This window comes from Pelodiscus sinensis, chromosome 4 (genome assembly GCF_052426305.1).
Source record: "Pelodiscus sinensis isolate ZL-2025 chromosome 4, ASM5242630v1, whole genome shotgun sequence".
Classification (NCBI taxonomy): Eukaryota; Metazoa; Chordata; order Testudines; family Trionychidae; genus Pelodiscus; species Pelodiscus sinensis.
Genome location: NC_143055.1, coordinates 19,838,888 through 19,861,349, shown reverse-complemented (window position 1 = coordinate 19,861,349; position 22,462 = coordinate 19,838,888). Strand labels below are relative to the sequence as shown.

Genomic DNA, 22,462 nt, shown 5'->3' with positions numbered 1-22,462 from the left:
ACTGTATGCAGTCTTCCTCAGAATTAATGCTAGAATTTCACAGTAAAGTGAATTATGCAAACCAGTATTTCTTCACAATACTCCTTGTACACACAACCTCCTTACCTGGATTAATTTCACTTCCCTTTTTAGGGCTCATTGGTACAGATGTTTGTTCCACAGGTTCTCTTTCTTTTCCTTTCCGACGAATTGGACTTAGAGAAGGTGGGTTTGAGAGAGAAGGTAATGCTGCCTAAAGTAAAAACATTTGAAATAGTGTGGTATTTAACTCATCAGCACTTTCCCCCTCGTCTAAATAGAGACTATATTTACAGGGATATACACATTTAATGACTCCTGCCTTTTTCAACAATGGTTGCACCTAATCTTATTAGTTCAGAGATATGATGTTGTATAATTAAAATATGATCATGTAGAGTATTGTTACTACAGTAAAACTCCATTAGTCCGGCATCCAATGCTCCGGGACTCCTGATGGTCCAGCACCATCGGGAACCCAGAAGTGCTGGGGCAGCCGGACAGGCTTCCCCCATTCAGCTGCTGCTGAAACTGACCAGCAGCTGAATCGGGGAAGCCGGGAGCAGAGCAGCTGGGGTGCTGCCGGGTTGGTCTCGTAGCACTGCCCCTCAGGGCTGCGGGACCAACCCGGCAGCACCCCAGCCGCTCTTGGGGACGCCTGGGGCAGAGCAGCTGGAGTGCTGCCGGGTTGGTCCCGTAGCGCCAAAGGACAGCGCTGCGGGACCAACCTGGAAGGACCCCACCTGCTCTGCCCCAGGGGTCCCCGATTCAGCCGCTGCTGAAACAGATCAGCCGCTGATTCCAGGAAGCCCCGGGCAGAGAAGCTCTGCCCGGGGCTTCCTGGAATCAGCCGCTGATCTGTTTCAGCAGCAGCTGACTTGGGGACCCCTGGGGCAGAGCAGCTGGGGTGCTGCCGGGTTGGTCCCGCAGTACCGAGGGGCGGCGCTACGAGACCAACCCTGCAGCACCCCAGCTGCTTTGCCCCACGTGTCGGGATTCAGCCACTGCTGAAACTGACCAGCAGCATCAGTTTCCCCAGCAGGCTGAATCTGGACGCCTGGGGCAGAGCAGCTGGGGTGCTGCCGGGTTGGTCTCGTAGCACCGCCCCTCGGCACTGCGGGACCAACCCGGCAGGACCCCTGGGGCAGAGCAGCTGGGGTCCTGCCGGGTTGGTCCCGCAGTGCCGAGGGGCGGCGCTACGAGACCAACCGGGCAGCAGGCGTCCCCAAGAGCAGCTGGAGTGCAGCTGGGTTGGTGCCGTAGTGCCGCCCCTCGGTGCTGCGGGACCAACCTGGCAGCACCCCAGCTGCTCTATTGCAGGCATCCCCAATTCAGCTGCTGCTGAAACTCACCAGCAGCAACTGAATCAGGGACGCCTGGGGCAGAGCCGGACTATCATGGGGGGGGGGGGCTATGAGGGGTCTAGGGTGGCATCCCCTCCCACCCCACTCCAGACCCCCCTTCTGATAATCCGTCATATCTGATAATCCGGCACCCCGTGGGTCCTAAAGGTGCCGGATCTTCGGAAGTTTACTGTACTAGGGGGGAAAAGTAAAATAGTGGATGAACAGATAACCAATTAAATATTTCATTTAGCCAGTTAACTGTATTAGATACTAAAGGATTGGCAACAGCATGATTATTGGTAAGATCTAAGTTACATATTTACCTGGGTAGGAGACTCATCTGGTGGGATTAGAACACTTTTTTTTTTATTAGATTTGCTTTAAATAACCACTCATCATATGGTTTACTGTCTAGGAGGTGAAATAATTACTAGAAACCTAAGGAAACTGCATTTCTGACTTCTTAAATCACTGTGGTGAAACACAAGTTTACTTTTGCTACTGGCTTGGTATATCTTGTACAAGAACCACCACGACTTTGAAGCGTGTCTGTCCCATTTCTCAATAGTTTGTCCTGAATCTGGTATTCTTAGCTGTGACCAGCCGAGGCATCATGACAGGAGGCCAGGATGCAATTGTATTGGAATGGAGAGGAGAATACAAGAGTATTTTAACGTTCAACTTTAGCATAAGAACTACAAAGATCAAGGGTTTTACTACTAAATTTCTTAAGGTTCCAGTAAGGTAAAAGAACACCAAAAACATACTACATTAAAACCTGCGCTATTCAGAACTTAAGCATCCAGAAAACTGTAGAAACCAGCAAAATTCTGATGCTGGGAAAAGCAAAACAAAACAAAAAGGGAAACTGGCACTTTAAGTGCCGGGCCGCTCCTTAGATGAGCGTGCAGCATGTACCTGGGGGAGGGACAAATGGCAGCCGGAAGCAAGCAGCAAGCATCCCGCCCTCTTCCTCTCCCCCCCCAGCAGGCCGCCTCATCCATCTCTGCCCCCTGGCTTCCACCTCCCTCGCCAGGCTGCATCCTGGACCCCCCCAGCAGGCCACATCCCGGCCCCCACACAGCTCCCACACCCCCTCCTCCCTACTTAGATAACCACAATTTTTAGGATACTGGCACACCCTAATCCCCGGGCATGCTGGATAACCCAGGTTTTACTGTACTATAGTTATAGCAGGCAACTCTCCCTCCCCAGATTTTAACAAAAATGGTCTGAATGGCCATTATGTTTAGTCTCAAAATTTAGCCTCGTTTAAAAAACCTTTCAAACTACATTCTATAAAACAAACCTTCCATTGTATAAATACTAAAAACAGCCCCTCTCTCTCCATTTAAAATGTGTTTGGGGCTATATAACAAGCCAGCCAACCACACCGAAAGTAGTACTTGGCACCAGTTTATCATGAGGGCATAACCCAGTGCTTTGACCTCTTTATAGGCTCCCCTATAATACAGAATATAGGTCAAGGTCTCTGCTCTAATGTTCAAAGTCTTCCACAGAATTAGTGTTGGTGACTTCAGACATCATCTCTCCTCCCATGACCACAACCTAGCTCCATGAGAGCTAAATTCTACAAGAGAAATTAAGCTGTCCACCAGCAAGGTGGAGGCTCACGCAGTAGACAGAAAATCAACTTGCTTCCCCAGAGGTAGGAATGACCAGGTACTTCAATATTTTCGAAACTAAATGCAAAACATTTTTTTTGACTTGATATTCTCAATCAATTCTCTCAATAAGCAAATACAAATATTTTAAAAACTGTTTACTCAAACTATTTGAAGAAAGGAAGACTGTTATTTATATATTCTTGGAAGCATTCAAATAATATGGTAATGGCTAAATGAGACAGAGGGATCAATAAACCCTGCTTAGAACCAGAACGGTAACATTGCACTCATAGGGCATATCCACCCAGCACATGGAAGACAGAGAGCATGAGATGCTAAAAATAGGAGTGAAGACACAGCAGCGCACAACACATTGAGGATGCTGGCTAGTTATTCACGTTGTTAACCCTCACAGAAGTCCATAATGCCATGTTTTCACTGAACTCTCCACCAAATAAAATATTTTGGATGCCTAAATCTTCTCCGAGTGCACAGGTCAACAGCAGCTATAAATCACAAGCATTTTGGAGTAATTTAATGTAATAAAATTCATACCTTTATTGCTGAGCCAGGAGCAACATCATCCACTACATGAGCACATATATTAATTGTCTTCAGTAAGTGAGAGAAGAGTTGTTCTACCAAAGTAACAAGAGTTCGGTCAGCCAAAGCTGGCCATGGCTCCTCCTGTTTAGCAGCACCTGGATTCACATCATCTTCAGTAGTCCAGGGGTTTTTCAAGGATTTGGGCGCACTTGCTGAAATAATAACCCATTACTTAAAACTGGTGTCACATTGCACTCTATACTTCACAGTGATATTATTAGGATTATAATAATCATAACAAGTTAAACTATTATAATCATGTTATGATATATTTTTGCAAGATAAATTGTGTGAGATGTCATTGGGATGTCAGTATTTTTCCATTGACAAAGGGCTCCTGCCATATGCAAAAGCTATATAAAGCAGGGGATTGACATCATCTTGGCTCTTCACTACCTATTCAAGAAAACTCAAAGACTGAACTAGAGAGTGTGCTGGAGAATGTGCTAGATTCAGGCTAAAGGGATTTTTGGTCTGTGAATGGAACAGCTGGGGATTGAGGCCTTGGGGGTAGGGGGAGCGTGAGTGAAGTCTCCTCCTGCACTGTAAGGGGCTCAGCACTTGAAGTCAACTACCAGCTGCTGCTCAGTTGGCAGTTGACTTTATGTGCAGCACTCCCTTGTAGGGCAGGGGAAGGGAGCCAGAGACTTCATGTGTTCCCCATCCCCAGGCCCTGATTGACCTGAGGGGCAGCAGGGGGGAGCATGGGAAGTCTCCTCCCTCTGCCAGCGGGACGGGTACCTAGTAGGGTTGCCAGATGGTTGAAACAAAAATACCGAACACCCCCCCCCCCCCCGCAAAAAAAACCCCACCACACCAGGAAAAAATTCTGTTGAAGGGAGAAAAAAAGAAGGGGGGGGGGGAGGAGAGACCAAAGTTGTTGAGAAAATAAATACATACATACATAAAAGACTCTAAGGACTTAAGCCAAAAAACAAATTAAAATAAAACAGCATTAAAACAGCATGTCCCATTTCAAAGTGAGTGCAAAGATAGGAACCGGAGATCGGTTGAGCACTAAGACCCAGGGGATTCATTGCTTCCCCTAGGTCTTTTGGCCAGCAGCTATTTTGTGCCGGCAGCCTTGGGGAACCAGATAAGCATGGGGGCTGGGGTCAGAAGACTGGGGGTGTTAGGGGCGGCTTGGGGGGGGGGGGGGCCAGGAGCTGAGTGTTTGTAGGGTTGCAAGGTGCCAAGCATTTTTGCCTCCTGGCTGCGGAAAAATTCAGAAAATACCAGACAACTTCTCAGGTGTCCAGTATTCTCTGAATTTTTTTTTTTTTTTTTAAACCAGACAGGAGGCGAAAATACCAGACTACCTGGCAACCCTAGTACCTAGACGGAACCACCAGCTATTGGCAGTTCTCTCGGGGGGCGGGGGAGACTTTACCCACTCCTCAATACCCAGACCAATCAGGGTCAGCGGGTGGGGAAACACAGAAGTGTCCTGCCCCTTCCATCTCAGGCCCCGCCCCTTCCAGGGTGGCCTGGGGCCACTTCAAACATTTCTGAAGTGGCCTCCAGTCAAAAATTATTGCCCACCCCTGATCTAGATCATCCCCAAGAGATATCCATGCATCCCTGATAGCTCGCTTGATACCTGCAAAGGCACAGATAAATACAGAGGTGGGGGTCCACCAGGAACTAACCCTGTGGACCAGATCCCACCTGCAGGCTGGAATTTGCTCATCCAAACTCAGAGTGAGGATCTGCTGTTTGTGCCCAATCTATTTAAAATATTAAGTTTAGCTTGCATTTTTATTCATTTATTTGCTAACTAATCTGCTTTGATCTGTTTACTACCCCTTATAATCACTTACAATCTATCTTTTATATTTAATACTTGTTTTTGCTTTATCTAAAACCAGCATGTGGGAATCATAACCCAGGGAGGATAAAGCTGTTGTGTTTCCCCTTCATACTGAAGGAGGCAGCAAATTTTATGAGCTTATGCTGTACAGTTTCCTGTGCAGTGCAAAGCAGTATAATTTTGAGTTTAAACTGCAGAGGGATTACAGGCTTTAGGAACTGAGAGGTACCCTAGCAAAAGCCTACCCATGCAAGTGTTGGTTATAGAACCCTCTGCACATACTGCAGCTGGGTACGCTCCTACTTGTATGTATGCTGGTGAAAGTGCAGACTAAAGCCTAGAAGGCTTGTCAGCTTATCACAGCAATATAGTGTAAAAGGGAGCGCAGGTTGGTGGATCAGGGCCTCAGCGGGATGCCAGTTGATGTGGTATGCCAGGGGAACACATCACAACTTGGATTTGAAAAATGTTAGCAGAAACTATTTTAAAGTTACATCTTTAGTCAATTATATTCTCTATATGAGCAGTGAATACAAAGCAAGGAAAAATAAAATCTTACTTAAAACACTTTATCACTAATATGCTTAGACACACTTTCTCTATACCACTTTAATTAAAATTTCATTTTAATTGTAAATATAAATACCCACACATTATGTCTTATGACTATATAGACAATATCGTTACGTGCACAAAGTATGCAACAGTAGTCAAGTATCAAAGTCCAAGTTGTTTTAGGGAAGACATCTGAGCCTAAAGAAATGTAAACAGTTATAACTGAGCTATTTCTCAAGTTATGTTCTGCTACCGACATATCCTATATAGGCCATTCTACACACAGATCCCTTCTCTTACGGTTATTTAAAAATAGAAAGATCAAAGGACCAATAAGAACAGACCAAGTGGAAATCTGGGCTTTATGAGACTGTTCCAGCCCTAAAATTACATGTACAAGTACCACATAAAAGGCCTAGAATTAGGTAAAGCCACGTGTTAACTAGTGACCTAATGGCCTGTTGTTAAGAGAGATCATTGTGCCTTGTGTTAACGACTCCTTTATCCAATTCAAATCTAAGAGGCATAACTCCTCAGCTAGTAGAATGTTGTAAAGTGGTATTAGGAAGAAGAACAATATGCTTACCGGGTTATATAGGAAAAGCCTATACATTTTAATATATTTGAGAAGGCTCACATATCTAGATAACTATCATGCATGAACATTAGATGCCCAGCCAAATAAAGAAAAACAATGCACAACCCCAGTTACAACTTCCCACCCTCTTCTGCAATTCTTAAGCTCTGAAGCTTGCGAATATTTACTGCCTACAGTGAAACAGAGATAGGGCTTTCTGACTACATAATGGAAATTATCACAATGAAAAAGCCCAAAATTGTTGTCTACCTGCAAGCAAGTTTCCAATCAAAATTAAAGCATCTTGGTGTGCAGAAAGATCCAGTGGGAACCAGGCAGTTGAAAGAAGGGATAAAACCATACCAGCCATTCCAATAGTACAGCTCTTCTGAGATTCTTCTGAAGGATTCAGCTGGGAAACACTGAAAGTTTAATTATGAAAATTGTCAAACATTTTAGACAAATTTTAAGTCTCATGGAAACTAAAAGTGAGATAAATGATTTTAACATTTTTACATCTAATTTCTTATTTATTAGAAACTCATCTATCTGTACAACTAAATCACCTTTAGTATCTTGACTTCAGCCCGCAAAACAATAGTTTCAGCAAAGATTAACATGCAAGCTGCTGCGAATCTATTAAAGAATTAGAGTGCTTTGCTAACACAGTGATCATCATAACTACTTAGGGAACCTATTGGTGGACAATTAAATAATGATTTGCTTATGAGTATTTCAATATTAAGGAAAGATATAACACAAAACAATGGTCTGATATTAACTATGGAATTAAAATGCTCACAAATAGATAATGTAACATTGTTTAGGAATAGGCACATATTAAGAATAGCAATGGACAAAGATATGAATTTAAATGTTTCAAAAACTAAAGCTCAAACAGTACAGACATTGTTTCTCTTAGGGCTCATCTAGACTACGCGGAATGGTCGAAAGAGGATATGCAAAATGATGTTTACGCAGCTTTTCGACAAGGGGCGGTTCACCAAAAAAGCTGCGTCTAAACTACTTGCACTTTCAAAAGTGCGATCGGAAGAAGATATGCAAATTCACACAGAATTTGCATATCCTCTTTCAATCATTCTGTGTAGTCTAGATGAGCCCATAGTTCTAGACTTATTGAGGAACACCAGTTAAGATGTGAAAATGTTCTCTTGGAAACCTGATTTTGCCATACTATAATTTTATCAAAAAGGTCTCTACATGCTTCAAGTTTCAAAAGCACAGACTAGCCAAAAGAAATATTAAGAGTTTTATGAGATGCAGACAAATCTTTTCAAAGATATGGAACTTGTCCCCTACATTTCCACTTCATTTTCTAAAAAATTAAAGTTTCTTTGCAAAAATGACTTATAGGAAGTTCAAATTTATTCAGTTCAAGAACTTCCAAATAGGTAGGGCCAAATTCAGGGCAAAGCATTCCTCCTCTCCACAACATCTTATAAACACTCCACGGCCCACTTGTGCCACAACTGCTTTTCTGCATGTAAGCCAGACCAGTGTTGAGGATAACAAGCATGGCAACTGTCAAAAGCCCCACATGAAGCTAAGTTCTTCAGGCTTTGATTTCAGCCCTAGCCCCAGGTGACAGACCTCAGGTACCCAGGCTTCTGCCCGATGTGGCAGTATTTTGGCTTTCTGCCCTAGGCACCACCAAATCTAATGGCAGCCGTGCTTGACAGGCACCCTAAAACCGGTTCATGGCCCCTTCAGATTCCTAGTTGAGAACCATTAGTTTAATCAAAAGAGAACTCATCTTCTAACATTTAAATCATTTACACAGAAAGTAATTACTCTTCAGATTGAGAGTTCCACTACTAGTACAGATTTTTTCATTCTACACAATTGAAAAGTATTTCAACATTTATCCTACCATCTATGTGTATGCCTACATATACAAGAATCATATATGAAATAATTTCATGATAGCTAGAATGTTGCCAAGTATAAAGGTGGAATGAAACAGGTCTTGAACAGTGTATACAACCACAACATTTCAGTAGAGGATGTAAATAATGCCACAGGAAACAGAAAAGCCACAGGGAATTACCTACATACTACACGGCTAGTACAATGGGATCAAAGATTACAAGAGGCCAAGGCTTCCGCTATTTAATTATAGTACCATCACACAACATGTCAACAACAGAAACACCACCAAATGAAGGGCTTGGGCAGAGAGGAAAAACAAAAAGACAATATGATCTACAACAGGGGTGGGCAAAAGGGCCTCCGCGGGCTGCATCTGGCCCATCAAGCAGTTTGATCCAGCCCATGGAAGCCCTGCTGCTCCCCCGCCCCCAGGCCAATTATGGTTTGTGGGTAGGAAAGCAGGGAAGTATCCTGGACCTGCCCCTCCTGGTGCGACCTGGGACCACTTCAAAAATTCCTGAAATGGCCCCTGGCAAAAAATTATTGCCCATGCCTGATTTCCTATCATGTAGGAGTACTGCTTGCATCTTGAAGATGGTTTTTATTTGAACATGTTATTTGTAGAATTTATATACGAAAGTTGGCAGGCCTCCCTAAAAGGAGCAGAGGAGAAATTTAATGAAAAAGAATGGAGGCATGGTGGACAAGCAATTTCAAATTTATGGATAGAATGAAAAACAGATAGGAAAATGGAGAAATTAGACAATATGGGCAAAGAAAATATTTGGAGAGACTAAAGCTGAGAAGGAGTACAAGAGGCTAAAAACAAAGAACCTGGAAAATGAGAATAAGCAGCTTGAATTTGGACCTACTAATAGACCTTTAACAAACCACAGGCAGATACACTTGATTCAGAGAAAGACATGAGTTATTTAATAAAATCAACCCCACTTTCTACAGTATTCTATTTTTATTAGGCAATCTCTCGATTAAACGGCCATCATTATTGTCCATCTGTCAGTCACGGAATTTTCAACTTTCACACACACATGCACATACGTATACAAACACATGGGTGTAGATTGTATTTGAATTGCAAGGGTTAGAAGGGCTTCTGGAAAGTTCGATTTGACTGGGACGAGTTCCAGAGGCTTCATGAAAGTTTGATTTGACTGGGAACGTACCCACACGTTTGCTTACCTTGAAAGATGGATCAAAAATAAATATTTGGACAAGACCAGACATTATACGCACCCTTCACTTTTCATACATAAGAGACAAAGAAAGCTACTTCAATAACTTGCTGGTTCTTCACAAACCTTTTCTAAAGGAATCCGAGCTTTTGGAAGAACATGGAACTGCCAAGTAAGCCTTTATTGCCAATCAAGACTTTTTGTGATTGAGGAACAGTAACATCGAAGAACTCTAGCAATTTAAACAAGAAATCGAAGCTGCCATCGATCAAATTAAGACTTTCATGCAGATAGAGGACGGCGAATCTCAACAGAATCGAAATCCAGATGAAATCCAGTTGATTGAGGTGGAAGAATCGAACTTTAACATGCCCAATGAAGATTTAGAAAGTGGAAGATCTCGAATGAATCTCAGAGATAACTGTTCAACTACATTATATTCCACATTCAGCGTGAGCTATCAGCCACAGATCAAAATCCAGCACCACCACCTCTCCGGTTGTTCGTCACTGGAGGCACCACAATGGCAGGACATTTCTATTCAAGCTGCGATTGAGCTGATTTGTTATCTTTACTGACCAGTAGAACCTGCTGGGATTTTCATCAAAGCGGCAGCTCCCACTGGAGTAAGCTGCGCTACTGGTCAACGGCCAATGCTCATGGTGCCCTCAATGCTCATACTGCACTCAATGCTCATGGTGCCCATTCAAAAAGACCTCCACATGCTCTCTTTCACACCCTTGTCTGCAGATTACCTTCAACATATGTGACGCCAATGGCATAATGTGAGATTTGTTATCATTGATGAAGTTTCTATTATATCATATGAGTGGCTAGTGTATACCGATTGTCAGTCAAGTTTAAGCCAACTTAATGTTGATGAACTTTTTGCAGGCTTGAACATCTTGCTCTTCAGTGATCTCCTTCAACTTCCACCAATATCAGCCAGTCCCATTTATAAGCAACCTGTTTCAATAAGACCCGCTGTGCATCTCTGGCGCCTCTTTAGCTTTTGTGAATTGACTGAAAACATGTGACAGTGAGGGGATACAACATTTATCGAAATTTTAAATAATCTTTGAGAGGAAAACTTACATGAGAACTACATATTTTACTACGTAAATGTGAGGAAAGCGAACAACAAGGGGACTTTTCACCCAGAAAAGTTTTGAGAATCATGCTGACTTGTAAAATGGTACATGACCACAATAATCAAGTCTTGTGCAGTTTAGACAATACGAACCTCCAAATGTTCATAATCATAGCACAAGATACCCTCGTTGAGCAGAAAAGACGAGTGCCTAACCTTTATTGAGCTATCCCAACAAAGATCAATCGAACAGCAGGCACTCTAAAGAGAACTGTAATACATCTGGGTGCCTCTTACTGTGCTTCCGTACAGTGTTGACCAAGCAAACTGCTTGATCAAAGGCAAAATTGGCACCATCACCAATATAATATGGCCCTACTTCCACACAACCAAATTCACGAAACCGATATCCGTAAAGTTTAAATTGAATTCGAAGGCGATGTCAGAAAGCACATTGAGTCAATTACATGTCAATTTCAAGCGAATTTTGGATAAAGCTTGGTGGTGCAGCAAATGCTTCCAATCATCCATGCTTATGAAGTCACCGTCCACAAACTACAAGGGACTACGATGCATAAAGCAGTTGTGACCTTCAGCTCTCAATAATTTGTGCCAGCTCAACCATTTGTGGCATTCAGTCAAGTACGTTCTTTAGACGGTGTAGAGATCGACAAAATCGATCCAAATAAATTAATGGGCAACAATGTTGGTCATAAAGACACCTTAGAAGAATTACAGTGTCTTTGAAGCCTTCCTCCTTTTAGTCAACAAAACCATTGATCGATCACCTCAATTACTTGATCCTTGCCTTAAACACAACTGTTTATAATTACAAATGTAAATACCTAGTGCAAAAAAGATTATGTAAAAAAGTCTACCTCAAAATATATAAGCATATCAAAATGAACCTTGGAGTTTTTATTACTTGAAACACATTAGACTTAAGACTAAAAAGACAAAAATAAAATAAAAAAAACTTTTAAAAAAGACAATCTTTCTAAAAGCACACCAAAAGACTAAAAAATAATAAAGTGCACCAAAAAAGTCAAAAATAAAGTTTTAAGCTAGCAATTTAGGAGAAAGATTGGATGGCTAAGTATGGTTCAAGCTAGCTGCTGTTGATTGGATGGCTAACAGCAGCTAGCTTGAACCATACTTAGCCATCCAATCTTTCTCCTAAATTGCTAGCTTAAGACTTTATTTTTGACTTTTTTGGTGCACTTTATTATTTTTTAGTCTTTTGGTGTGCTTTTAGAAAGATTGTCTTTTTTAAAAGAAGGGTTTTTTTCCATACATTTTTTATTCTTTGTGATCTTCCAACAGAGGATTAGTGAACAAAACCATGATTTTAATCACCAAGTGGAAAGCCTGAATTTAATCAGCATTTTCATTTGTACTTCAGTCATTTTCTAAGGCAAGGTACATTCTTATTGGTTAACATAACCAGTCAAACATGTTAATTTATAACTAAATAAAGCCATTAAACTAGATTTGGTAATTTTTTTTTGCTAACTAGAAGTGTAGACTATAGCTATATACAGTTATTGAAGAATTATATAACAATATTTTAAGCCATCATATAGCTTAATATAAGCTATATATATTTTAGTATAAGAGAAAGTGACGAATTATATTTTGCTTCTTTATTAGATATTAACCTTTTGTTCTTTTTTGTCAACCTGCATTACGATGGTAACTGGAATTAGAGCAATTTATTAAATTTTAAGTGCTTTGAATAACAAACTTCTATCAAAATATGCTTCACATTTACAAGTTTAGACCATCACAAATTTTGCAATAAATTCAGATTTCATTTGAAACAGATTTATTTTTAAAGAAAAAATATAATTTAAATTTAAATAATCCAATTAAAACAATCAAAAATTTAATTATTTTTAAACCTATGAGTTTTTATCCTGCTAGTCAAGCAATTAAAAAATGTATTGATTAATAGTGCATGCTGCAGCAGTGTTTCAAAGGGGCAGCGCTGTGGAAGCCCAGGATCAGCTGGAGTCCTCAGTTGATCCCAGGCTCAGTACCACAGCCAGTTCGAAATGCAGAGGGAGTGTTTCAAAGGGGCAGCACTGCAGGAGCTCAGGACCAGCTAGAGTCCCTAGCTGACCCCGGCTCCATGTGGCGCTGCCCCTTGGAAAAACTGCCCCGGCATTTCCAAGGGACAGTACCACATTTCCATGGGGCAGCACTGAGGGAACCCAGGATCAGCTGGAGTCCCCAGCTGACCCCGGGTTTCATGCAGCGTTGGCCTTTTGAAGTGCTGTGATGGCAGCTGGAAGGGGTAGCGTATTAGGAGCCTGGGATCAGCTGAGGACTCCAGCTGATCCCCGGCTCAGCATTGCAAAGCCCCTTTGAAATGATCCCAGGCTCCTAATGCACTTCCCCTTTAAAGTGTCAAAACAGCACTTCAAAGGGGCAGCACAGCATTAACACATTAAAAGGATTAATGCGTTAATCCTGTCCTGTGTTAACTGCAGGCGTTAACATGGTCAAGTGACAGCCCTACCTGCTAGTCAATTACTGATCAGGTCTATGGCTATTTCCCATGTAAAATGAGATGATTATAGCTCAAAGAGACATAGCTTTCCTTTATGCACTGCTAATTGCAGCAGCTTCACAAAAGAAAGGGCAAGATGATGAACAAAAAAGACAAACTGTTAGATGGTACGCTTCACATCACAACTTCAAGCCACCAGAGAAGCAGCAAGCTTTTATAATTTTACCACAAGTAATGAAATTAAGGTAAAGATTCTCCCTTGCGATTCAGCCATCAGAAAAAACCAAAACTGCTGAAGTAGAAAATATGAGAAAGCACACGAGAGTGTAATTCTGTACATGTGGAAATAGGGAGAGAAACCAGCATCCAAACAAATGCGAACTTCAAGGACTTGAACAGAAGCCTATTTTAAGGGGGGGAGGAGCATCAGAAACTAGTAAAACAAACAATTTGGCAAGTCCACACAGATGATAGCAGGGAGTTTGTACTATATATTTGGTTAAGTGAAAACAGCTGATGCAGCAGAACACATACACACAACGTCCTACAAACTGTGACCAAAGCAAAAAAAAATCCCACAAACACCACAGATGCACAACCACGCAACATGTAAAATCAGCTACAATATTAATAGTTAACAGGTGATGCTTACTGGTTCCAATTAGCTAGTAGGGCCAGGGCAGCTCCCCACCTGCCCTGGCCAGGGGGTTGCTCCAGCCTTGCAGGGTCCACTCGAACAGCACCTGTCAGTGGCAGGATCAGCAACCCCCCAGCCATCCCCCAGCTACAGGTTATATGATGGCTCCCCTTGCTGGCCTTGTTCCTGGGAAGCCGCTTTTGCTGCCGCAGCAGAGCCTCCTCCCAGGGGCAAGACTGGCAGCAGCCCCTGCTGACCCTACTCTTGGGCAGGCTTCGCTGCAAGCTCTGCAGTATAAAGCTTACTTAAGTTGATTTTCAGCAGTTACACAACACAGTTACATTTTTAAATGCATTTTTACAACCCTAATGGACAGGCAGCAATACATACAATGGTATCCAAAGAAGAGAATCAAACACTAGCATTTAACAAGGCTACAGTTACTTTAAGTAAAAGATCTCTTCTCACGACAGACAATATCTTGGGTCTTTCAAAATCATATTAGCCACGTAAGTGGAAGGTTATGCACTTCACTAGTGGTTCCATTTGCTGTTGCCATGAAGTCTTGCAGACTTATCTACCCAACAAAAGCAACTGGGAGGCATCTGCAAATCCTTGTTATAACAACAGTTACACACTAGTTTCCATTGCCCAACACCTACAATACAGATATAAAGTATAGATGATGTGAAAAATTCAGACAAAAAAAGCTGACTTTTGCTCTACTTGTTTTTATTTAACACTGCAGATTTTATAACATTCCTTCTGAAGCTTGAAAAAAAATACTTCCCCTTCCCCTCTGCTACCACAATATTTTATCCATTTCCTAGATAAACATTGATTTTCTCCATTTATTTGAACAATTACAAATACCACAGAATATGGACTGTATTATTTAAAATGATGGAAAATCTATTACTTGATTCAATGCTAACCTGTTATGAGCCTAATAATATTAGGCCTATCTGTATGAAATCTTTAAACAACTGCTAAGTGACGCTTAACAGCAAATAATTAAAGCAGGGCTTTGGATACCTGAATGAGTGTCCTCTGTTTTTGTAAATATGAATTCTAGAAGCTTGTATACTGGATGAAGAAACATACCCACAGTGCCATCCTACAGTCCACGTGCACACGGGAAATGTTGTAGAGAGAAGACACAAAGCTTCACAGCAGCCAAACTGAAAGAAATTAAGGAAGATATTACATTACAGTTAACAGTATAGGGGTTAGGAGCAAAATACATTGAATTTCCAAACGCCATCATTAACATTTCTTCATTACCGCTGTATGACAGTACAGAGGCATATGCATATGTAACCCACACACGTAGGCTTCGTCTAGACTGGCCCCTTCTTCGGAAGAGGCATGCTAATTTTTAAGTTTGGAATAGGGAAATCCGCGGGGGATTTAAATATCCCGCACGGGATTTAAATAAACATGGCCGCCGCTTTTTTTCCTGCTTGGGGAAAAGCCGGAAAAGAGCGTCCAGACTGGCAAGATCCTCCGGAATAAAGCCCTTTTCCGGAGGATCTCTTATTCCTACTTGCAAGTCTGGACACACTTTTCCGGCTTTTCCTCAAGCCGGAAAAAAGCGGCAGCCATGTTTATTTAAATCCCGCGGGGGATATTTAAATATCCCCCGCGGATTTCCCTATTCCAAACTTAGAAATCAGCATGCCTCTTCCAAAGAAGGGGCCAGTCTAGACGTAGCCTTAGTGTGGTTCACTGTCCCAGATAGTGGCACTTAGACCACTCACAGTGAGAGATTAGAACAAGGGAGCTCCAGCTGGCTTTATAGCTCAAGCTGTAGAGGCTCCTACACTACGCTCCAGAGGTCCCAGGTAACCCTGTGGAGGTAACACATATAGCAAGAAAGTACTGAATGTATTTACTGATCCCTATTTTATTAAAATTATATGTTATTTATAGATTATTAAAATACTCACAGTAAGTGCTCTTGTAGTTGATGTTGTTAATGCATGGGAAACTGCTGAGATAACCCTAGAAATGTTGTTTTCCATAGTGACATCCGCTGGACTTTGCACCATGTTGTAACCTCTGTAGATTCTGAATCAAACAAAATAAAACTAAAATATGTGCATATACAAGTCAAATTGTATCTTGTTAAAAATATGTAAAATTAAACATGAATGCTGGTTGAGAAGATAAACTGCACATAACACTGACTAGATATTAACAAACTGTACCAGTCAAATAGCAATGCATAATCTTATCCATATTCTAAATCCCAACTATCTTTGTAGAATTAAATTTTAAGATGTAAAACTTTAATGTCATCCGCAGTTACAAACGGGGCTTTTCTTGCCCCGGAGGACGGGAGCGGTGGGACACCCAGATGCGTCGTCGTCCGCCGCCCCCGTCTTCCGGGACGAGAAAAGCTGCTCCCCGTCTCCCTGGTCTGCAGGGAGACGGGGAGCAAAGCCTTGGAGCACGCCCGCAATGGGACAGCCTGGGCGCGCTTGAGCTGTCCCCTGCGGGCGTGCTCCGCGGCTTTGCTCCCCGTCTTCCTGGTCTGACCAGCAGACCAGGGAGATGGGGAGCAAAGCCGCGGAGCACGCCAGCACTGGGACAGCCGCGGTACGCCTGGACTGTCCCACTGCCCGTGTGCTCTGCGGCTTTGCTCCGCGTCTCCCAGGTCAGCAGACCAGGGAGACCGAGCAAAGCCGTGGAGGACTTGGGCGGTCCCACCACCCCCGTCTCCCTGGTCTGCTTGGGGGGGGAGGGGGGTGCAGCTAGTGCCCCCCCCCCCCCCGGAGACCAGGCTTTTCTTGCCTACCTCTGGGGTGGAGCAGCTGGGGGCTGCCGGGTTGGTCCCACAGTGCCGCTCCGGACCAACCCAGCAGCACCCCAGCTGCTCTGCCCCAGGCGTCCCCAAGTCAGCCGCTGCTGAAACTGACCAGCAGCTGACTACAGGAAGCCCGAGGCAGAGTTGCTCTGCCCCAGGCTTCCTGGAATCAGCCGCTGATCAGTTTCAGCACCAGCTGACTTGGGGACGCCTGGGTTTCTTAAGTTGAATCTGTATGTAAGTCAGAACTGGCGTCCAGATTCAGCCGCGGTTGAAACTGATCAGTTTCAGCAGCAGCTGACGCCAGTTCCGACTTACATACAGATTCAACTTAAGAACAAACCTACAGTCCCTATCTTGTACGTAACCCGGGGACTGCCTGTACTGGTGAGAGATGCTCTTAGGGCCTGGTACCCATTTCAAAATCAGGTATTGAGTAATGAAGTTCCAAGTGCCTTTGCATCTGATGCACTCCCTCACAATTGACTAAATGGTTGAGAGGAGATCCTGACTCAAAGAGCGATACCCCACAGAGCCCAGAGTGGCCACTGGCATGGACTTGGACCATCCTTATCTAGGTCTTTGCCCCTTAGAAGGCCAATGTTTGGGTTGCTTCAATGATCATGGCTCTAATGACTGTGAAAGAACATAAATGTGCTGCGTCCCAATTTGGGGTAAAGAGGATTGCACTTTTGAGTCCAAATAGTCAGAAGCTTTACACTAGGGAGACAATGATGCTGATTCTACCAGAAAGAGGTAACCTGAACCTTGAAATAGCAATACCAATGAAAGAAAGAGAAGCTTGTCTCTTGATAAAACTGATTTGAAAAGGAGGAGTACATAGCAGTAATGGGGGATCTCAGTGAGAGTTGAGTTGTGGGTCCAGGAAGCAAATGGATGGCTTTCAGTGCTGATGAAAATCCATACAAAAGCTGCATATGTCTCTGAGGTAGATGAGACTGACTGCTGGCTCCTCAAACGCTTTTCAGGGAACAGCCCTAATGGACCTGTTAAGGGTCCAGAGACACTGAACCTTTCTTAACAGGTAAGGCTCCTGGGGTGGGGCTCTCTGCTACAAGCTTAGTTGAGTCGTTGCTCCTATCTCGTCTCAATACCAACATGGAAGAACAAAATGCTGAACCCAAGGAAAGTCTTGGTCTCATCTTCTGTACTAAGGATTAGGACCATGGTGCTAAAAATACGGATGAAATAGTATTTGGGGTACTCTCTTCATGCTATGTCATATGAGAGTTTGAAGCACTACTTCTATAAGCAAACACTTACACCTTGCTGCTCCATCCTTTGAATATGGTTTAAAGCGCTTGCAGGTGTGAAATGTATTACTAACATATGCCCACCCTAACACTTCAGGCAGGTCAGATGAGGATCACTGACAGGCACAGACTTTGAGCATGTCCCATGAGACTTGAACCGTGGGGCGTAAGGCATCGTTCCAGTACCAAGCCCCGTATTGAAATTAAAAAAATTACCCCAACACCACAAAAAACAGAAACCTAACAGTAATTCACTTGAGAAACTAACAATTGGCCACAACTATATAGGATGAATAATGGATGCATTTGAATAAAACCAATTTGATATTGCTCTGACAACCATCACTAGCATTAAGAAGAAAGGGGAGGGGATCCGGGACAATCTTGCTCTTACACTTGCACACACTAGTTCGTGACAGGACAGTAAAGCTACCATGACAGAGTGCTGAGGAAAAAAAAAAATCTGACCTATTTGCAAAGGCCTACAGTGCCTATACACCTAGGCTACGTCTAGACTGGCCACATAAGATAGAATAGGCATGCAAAGCAGGCAAGTCAGAATAGGGAAATCCGCGGGGGATTTAAATATCCCCCACGGGATTTAAATAAACATGGCCGCCGCTTTTTTTCCGGCTTGGGGAAAAGCCGGAAAAGAGTGTCTAGACTGGCGCGATCCTCCGGAATAAAGCCCTTTTCCGGAGGATCTCTTATTCCTACTTGCAAGAATAAGATCAGTTTCAACCTTGCAAGTAGGAATAAGAGATCCTCCGGTAAAGGGCTTTATTCCGGAGGATCGCGCCAGTCTAGACGCTCTTTTCCGGCTTTTCCCCAAGCCGGGAAAAAAAGCGGCGGCCATGTTTATTTAAATCCCACAGGGGATATTTAAATCCCCCGCGGATTTCCCTATTCTGACTTGCCTGCTTTGCATGCCTATTCCGTCTTATGTGGCCAGTCTAGATGTAGCCCTACAGTAGAATCGCTATGGGAAACCAAAGAATCACTCAAATTCCATTTTATAGATCTTTTAAGCATATTATCATGCTTTAATCAGCCTAACATAATTGTATACAAACAAAAGAATGCTCCTTCATAAAGCACATTTTGCATCTTTCATCACTGAATGTTTAATTTAATGGGATTTAGTTAACTTGAACATAGAAGGAAATATCACTTAAAGACTAAACAGAAAAGAGATATAATGCACACGCAACAGTTTCAAGAAGGAAAAACTTTTCCATTAGATTAGTATACATATCACTTTTCTACTATTCCATAACATAAAGATTTTGTTTTCAATGCAAGAAGCAAGAGAGGTACTCAAGTTATTTTAATAATAATAGACAGAAAAAGAGGAATGACTTGTAAGATATGAACAGGTTAAAAAAAAAGAAAGAAAGATCAGTGATGCACATATAAGTATTTTGTCAGAGCCTGATGCTTCACAAAAAAAAAAAATACACTACTAAAAAACCTACTGTGGCAATTAGGATATAACCATCCTCCCAATAGATAAAGTTTCTTCCTAATCTTATCAGCTGATAGTTGAATTACCCTTTGAAGCATGAGTTTCTCTCCATTTTAAAACATATGCTAATTTACTTATGGTTGGGTTCATTAACATAAAATACCACTACCATGGACCAATGAGCTTCACAGACTAGTTTTGTATTAAAAAGAATTCTGTTATAAATTTATTTTCTTTCACTGTCGAGTGTCCAAATGCAGCTAGATTAAACAGCAAATGTGAAGTTTGGTGCGCCTGATTATCTTATGTCAAAGATGTCCAACCCATTCCAGATGAAGAGTCATAATAGCAGCAGAGACAGTGTGAAGAGCCGGGGCAAAGTTGTTGAGCAGAAAAAAAAATAATAATAATTAAAAAACCCCACGCTGGGGGAAAATAGGTGCTGGTACACTATCCCATGGCTGCTTTTTTTTTTTCGGTTAACTTTTCCCCAGATCTTTGCGGCCCTGCCGGAGCCACAAATTGCTGGATGTGCACCCTGCTTAACTCCTCTACCCGACTGGGAATTGAGTTTGTCCCTCTCAGCCCAAACGACTGGTGGAACAAGAGCAACATCTTTCAATGGGAACCAGTATGGTTCGATGACAGCGACTACCGAAATCCTCAAATTAACTCTGGGGGGAGGCAAGGGAAGTGGCAACAGACAGCATGGGGTAAGAACAAGACGTGTCTGCCATAAAAGATGCAGTTAAAGTGTTACATGCCGTAACTAAGGATGGAAAAAACTCATGGCTAAATTGGTTGGCCCAACAGTTAGGATTCTCCTTAACTCCTTTCCTACACTCTATCATAACCAGTATTTTAGTTGTTTTGATTGTTGTAATTACCTTTTGTATAACATTGTGCATTGTAAAACGCCTGGTTAATGTAGCTATCTCTTCTGCGCAAATTCGGTATACAGCACTAGAAAGAGATCCTAGCCAATTCCTCGATCCTGAACTCTCTAATCAGGCCATTGGGTACTTTCAGATTCCTCCAACGAGGGCAAGAGGAGCTGGCATCACCACCAACTTGTACCCCGGGACGTGGTGTGTCATATCGGGGGGGTGGAATGTAGCCTGCCACATCCTACCCTGCCACATCCATCTTGCTTGCCCACTAAGATGCCTCAGAAGCACACAGGGCACAGAGAGCAATAAAATCAGCATAGTCTTTGATGCCTTGACAGAAGGCCCGGATATGCTGGCTCATCGTGACCCTGGACAACTGTAAACATAGGTAAGAGGGCCATCAAGCCAGTCGTTGACCAAGAGGCTGCAGAAACTGCCCTTGGCTAGCACAGATATTGATACAATCACACAACCATCTCGGGAGAGGAATCTCCCGCTGATTAAAGAATGTCCAGTACTCCCAATTTAGTTCTCTCTCACAAGTGTAAATTATGTTCACAACTCCCTTGTAAGAACTGGCATCACAAAGACGAACCAGCACAATTTGGCACCTTAGATAAGAAAGAATACGTGACCCTACGGGTATACAGATGGGCCCAGCAGCACACTCATTTTGAGTATCAATTCATCAGCTGCCTGCTGGTCAGGCTACGTGATGGACTCCCGAGGTCCACATGGGGACACCCAGCCTCACATTCATCTTTCCAAGGAATTGAGTGACCAATTGTGGCCTGACACGCTGGAATTGAGAGATGCAGAAGGGAGTAAAAATTGTACCTGTTTGTGTCCTTTTCTTTGGTCATTGTGCACATATAGCATTAGAGCTCTATAAGGCTAAGTTGTCATTTTGGTACCATTATTTTGGTGTTTTGTTTTCCCTCCTTCCTTTGTAACCTCTTAAGACCTGTATTTGCTAGCAGTTAAGAAGTAGAGCAATAGACATTGTAACCGTATGATTATAAGTTTCTCTAATAAACTTGTAACTGTTTAAGTTTTAACCTGACTCCTTCTGTTGCTCTAACAGAACCAGACACAATTAAAAGAATCAGAGCCGGTCGGGGTAAACGCAGTAAGAGCTAAGTCTCGAGTCGTGTCGCCTCCACGGGGCAGACTCTTGGGGCACCCGTCAGCCTCCCTGGCTGCCCGCTGCAAAGGGACCTTCATCCTAGCAGTCAAAGACTTGGGTGTATTAGGGCTCTCAGACCACTCGCTATCCTGGCCACCGGCTGGGGGTAGGGGCACCTTGACAACTTTGCCCCAGCTCTTCATGCTGCCATTCTCCACTGCCACTGTGGCTCACAAAAAAAGCACTGGGAAGGAGTGAGAGGTGCAAACTCTGGGAGGGAATCTGGGTGCAGGAGGAAGTAGAGAAAAGGATGCTGGCTCAAGGAGGGGGCTTCAGGCTGGAGAGTGTTGGGGTCAGGTGGAAGGTTGGGGTGCTGAGCAAGTTGCAGGCTTGTGGCTGTGAGGGTGCAGGAGTTTGGGCTGAGGTGCATGAGGGGCTATGGGCAGGGAGGCTGGGAGTATGATGGACTCAGGACACAGATTTGCAGTGTGTAGATGGTGCAGGAGTGTTGTGACAAGACTGAGGATGTGGGGGTGCAGGACTTTGGGGATGTGAGAGGCTCAGGACAGGGGGTTCCAGTGTAGGATAGGCTCAGATCTGGGGTCGGGGGTGTGTCTGAAGGAGTGTTACAATGTTGCGGCCAGATGGGGGCTTGTTGGCCAGGCTTCATTTTTAAATAAAATATTATGTCAAACACAAAATGTTTCAGCATTGTCTTTATTTATGAGAGGGGTGGAGAATCTATTTTGGGTCAGTGGTCACTGACCCACAGAAAAGTCAGTCGGGGCCACACAAGTGAAATGCAAAAAAAAACAACTACTCCAAAACCCGCCAAGCCTCACTAATGTGGCCCCAACTGTGCTGGGGATCGTGGGTCTCAGGAAGCATGTGGGCTGCTCTTCCCCTCCCCTAAAGAGCCGGTGTGCTTCCTGAAATACCTGGTGTGTCACTCCGCCAGGGACTTCCTTCAACCCTGCTGCCTGCGCAAACGGCGGGGGGGAGGGGGGGATGTGAGTGTGAGTGTGTCTCCCAGGAC

General features: G+C 43.3%; 1 protein-coding gene across 6 annotated transcripts in view; it reads right to left on the bottom strand.

Annotated features, from left to right (window-relative positions):
* The window catches only part of HTT (huntingtin), a 209,688-nt gene that overhangs the window by 114,617 nt on the left and 72,609 nt on the right, over positions 1 to 22,462 (bottom strand). For 4 of the 6 annotated variants that reach the window (XM_075930825.2, XM_075930826.2, XM_006128261.5 and 1 more), the window contains 5 exons: positions 15,812 to 15,932; positions 14,898 to 15,043; positions 6,811 to 6,962; positions 3,548 to 3,750; positions 106 to 232 (listed from right to left, as the gene is read on the bottom strand). In XM_075930825.2, the coding sequence (XP_075786940.2) occupies positions 106 to 232; positions 3,548 to 3,750; positions 6,811 to 6,962; positions 14,898 to 15,043; positions 15,812 to 15,932 (749 nt within the window). The remainder of the gene's footprint in view (positions 1 to 105; positions 233 to 3,547; positions 3,751 to 6,810; positions 6,963 to 14,897; positions 15,044 to 15,811; positions 15,933 to 22,462) is intronic. The other 2 variants (XM_075930827.2, XM_006128263.5) reach the window with 1 other exon arrangement.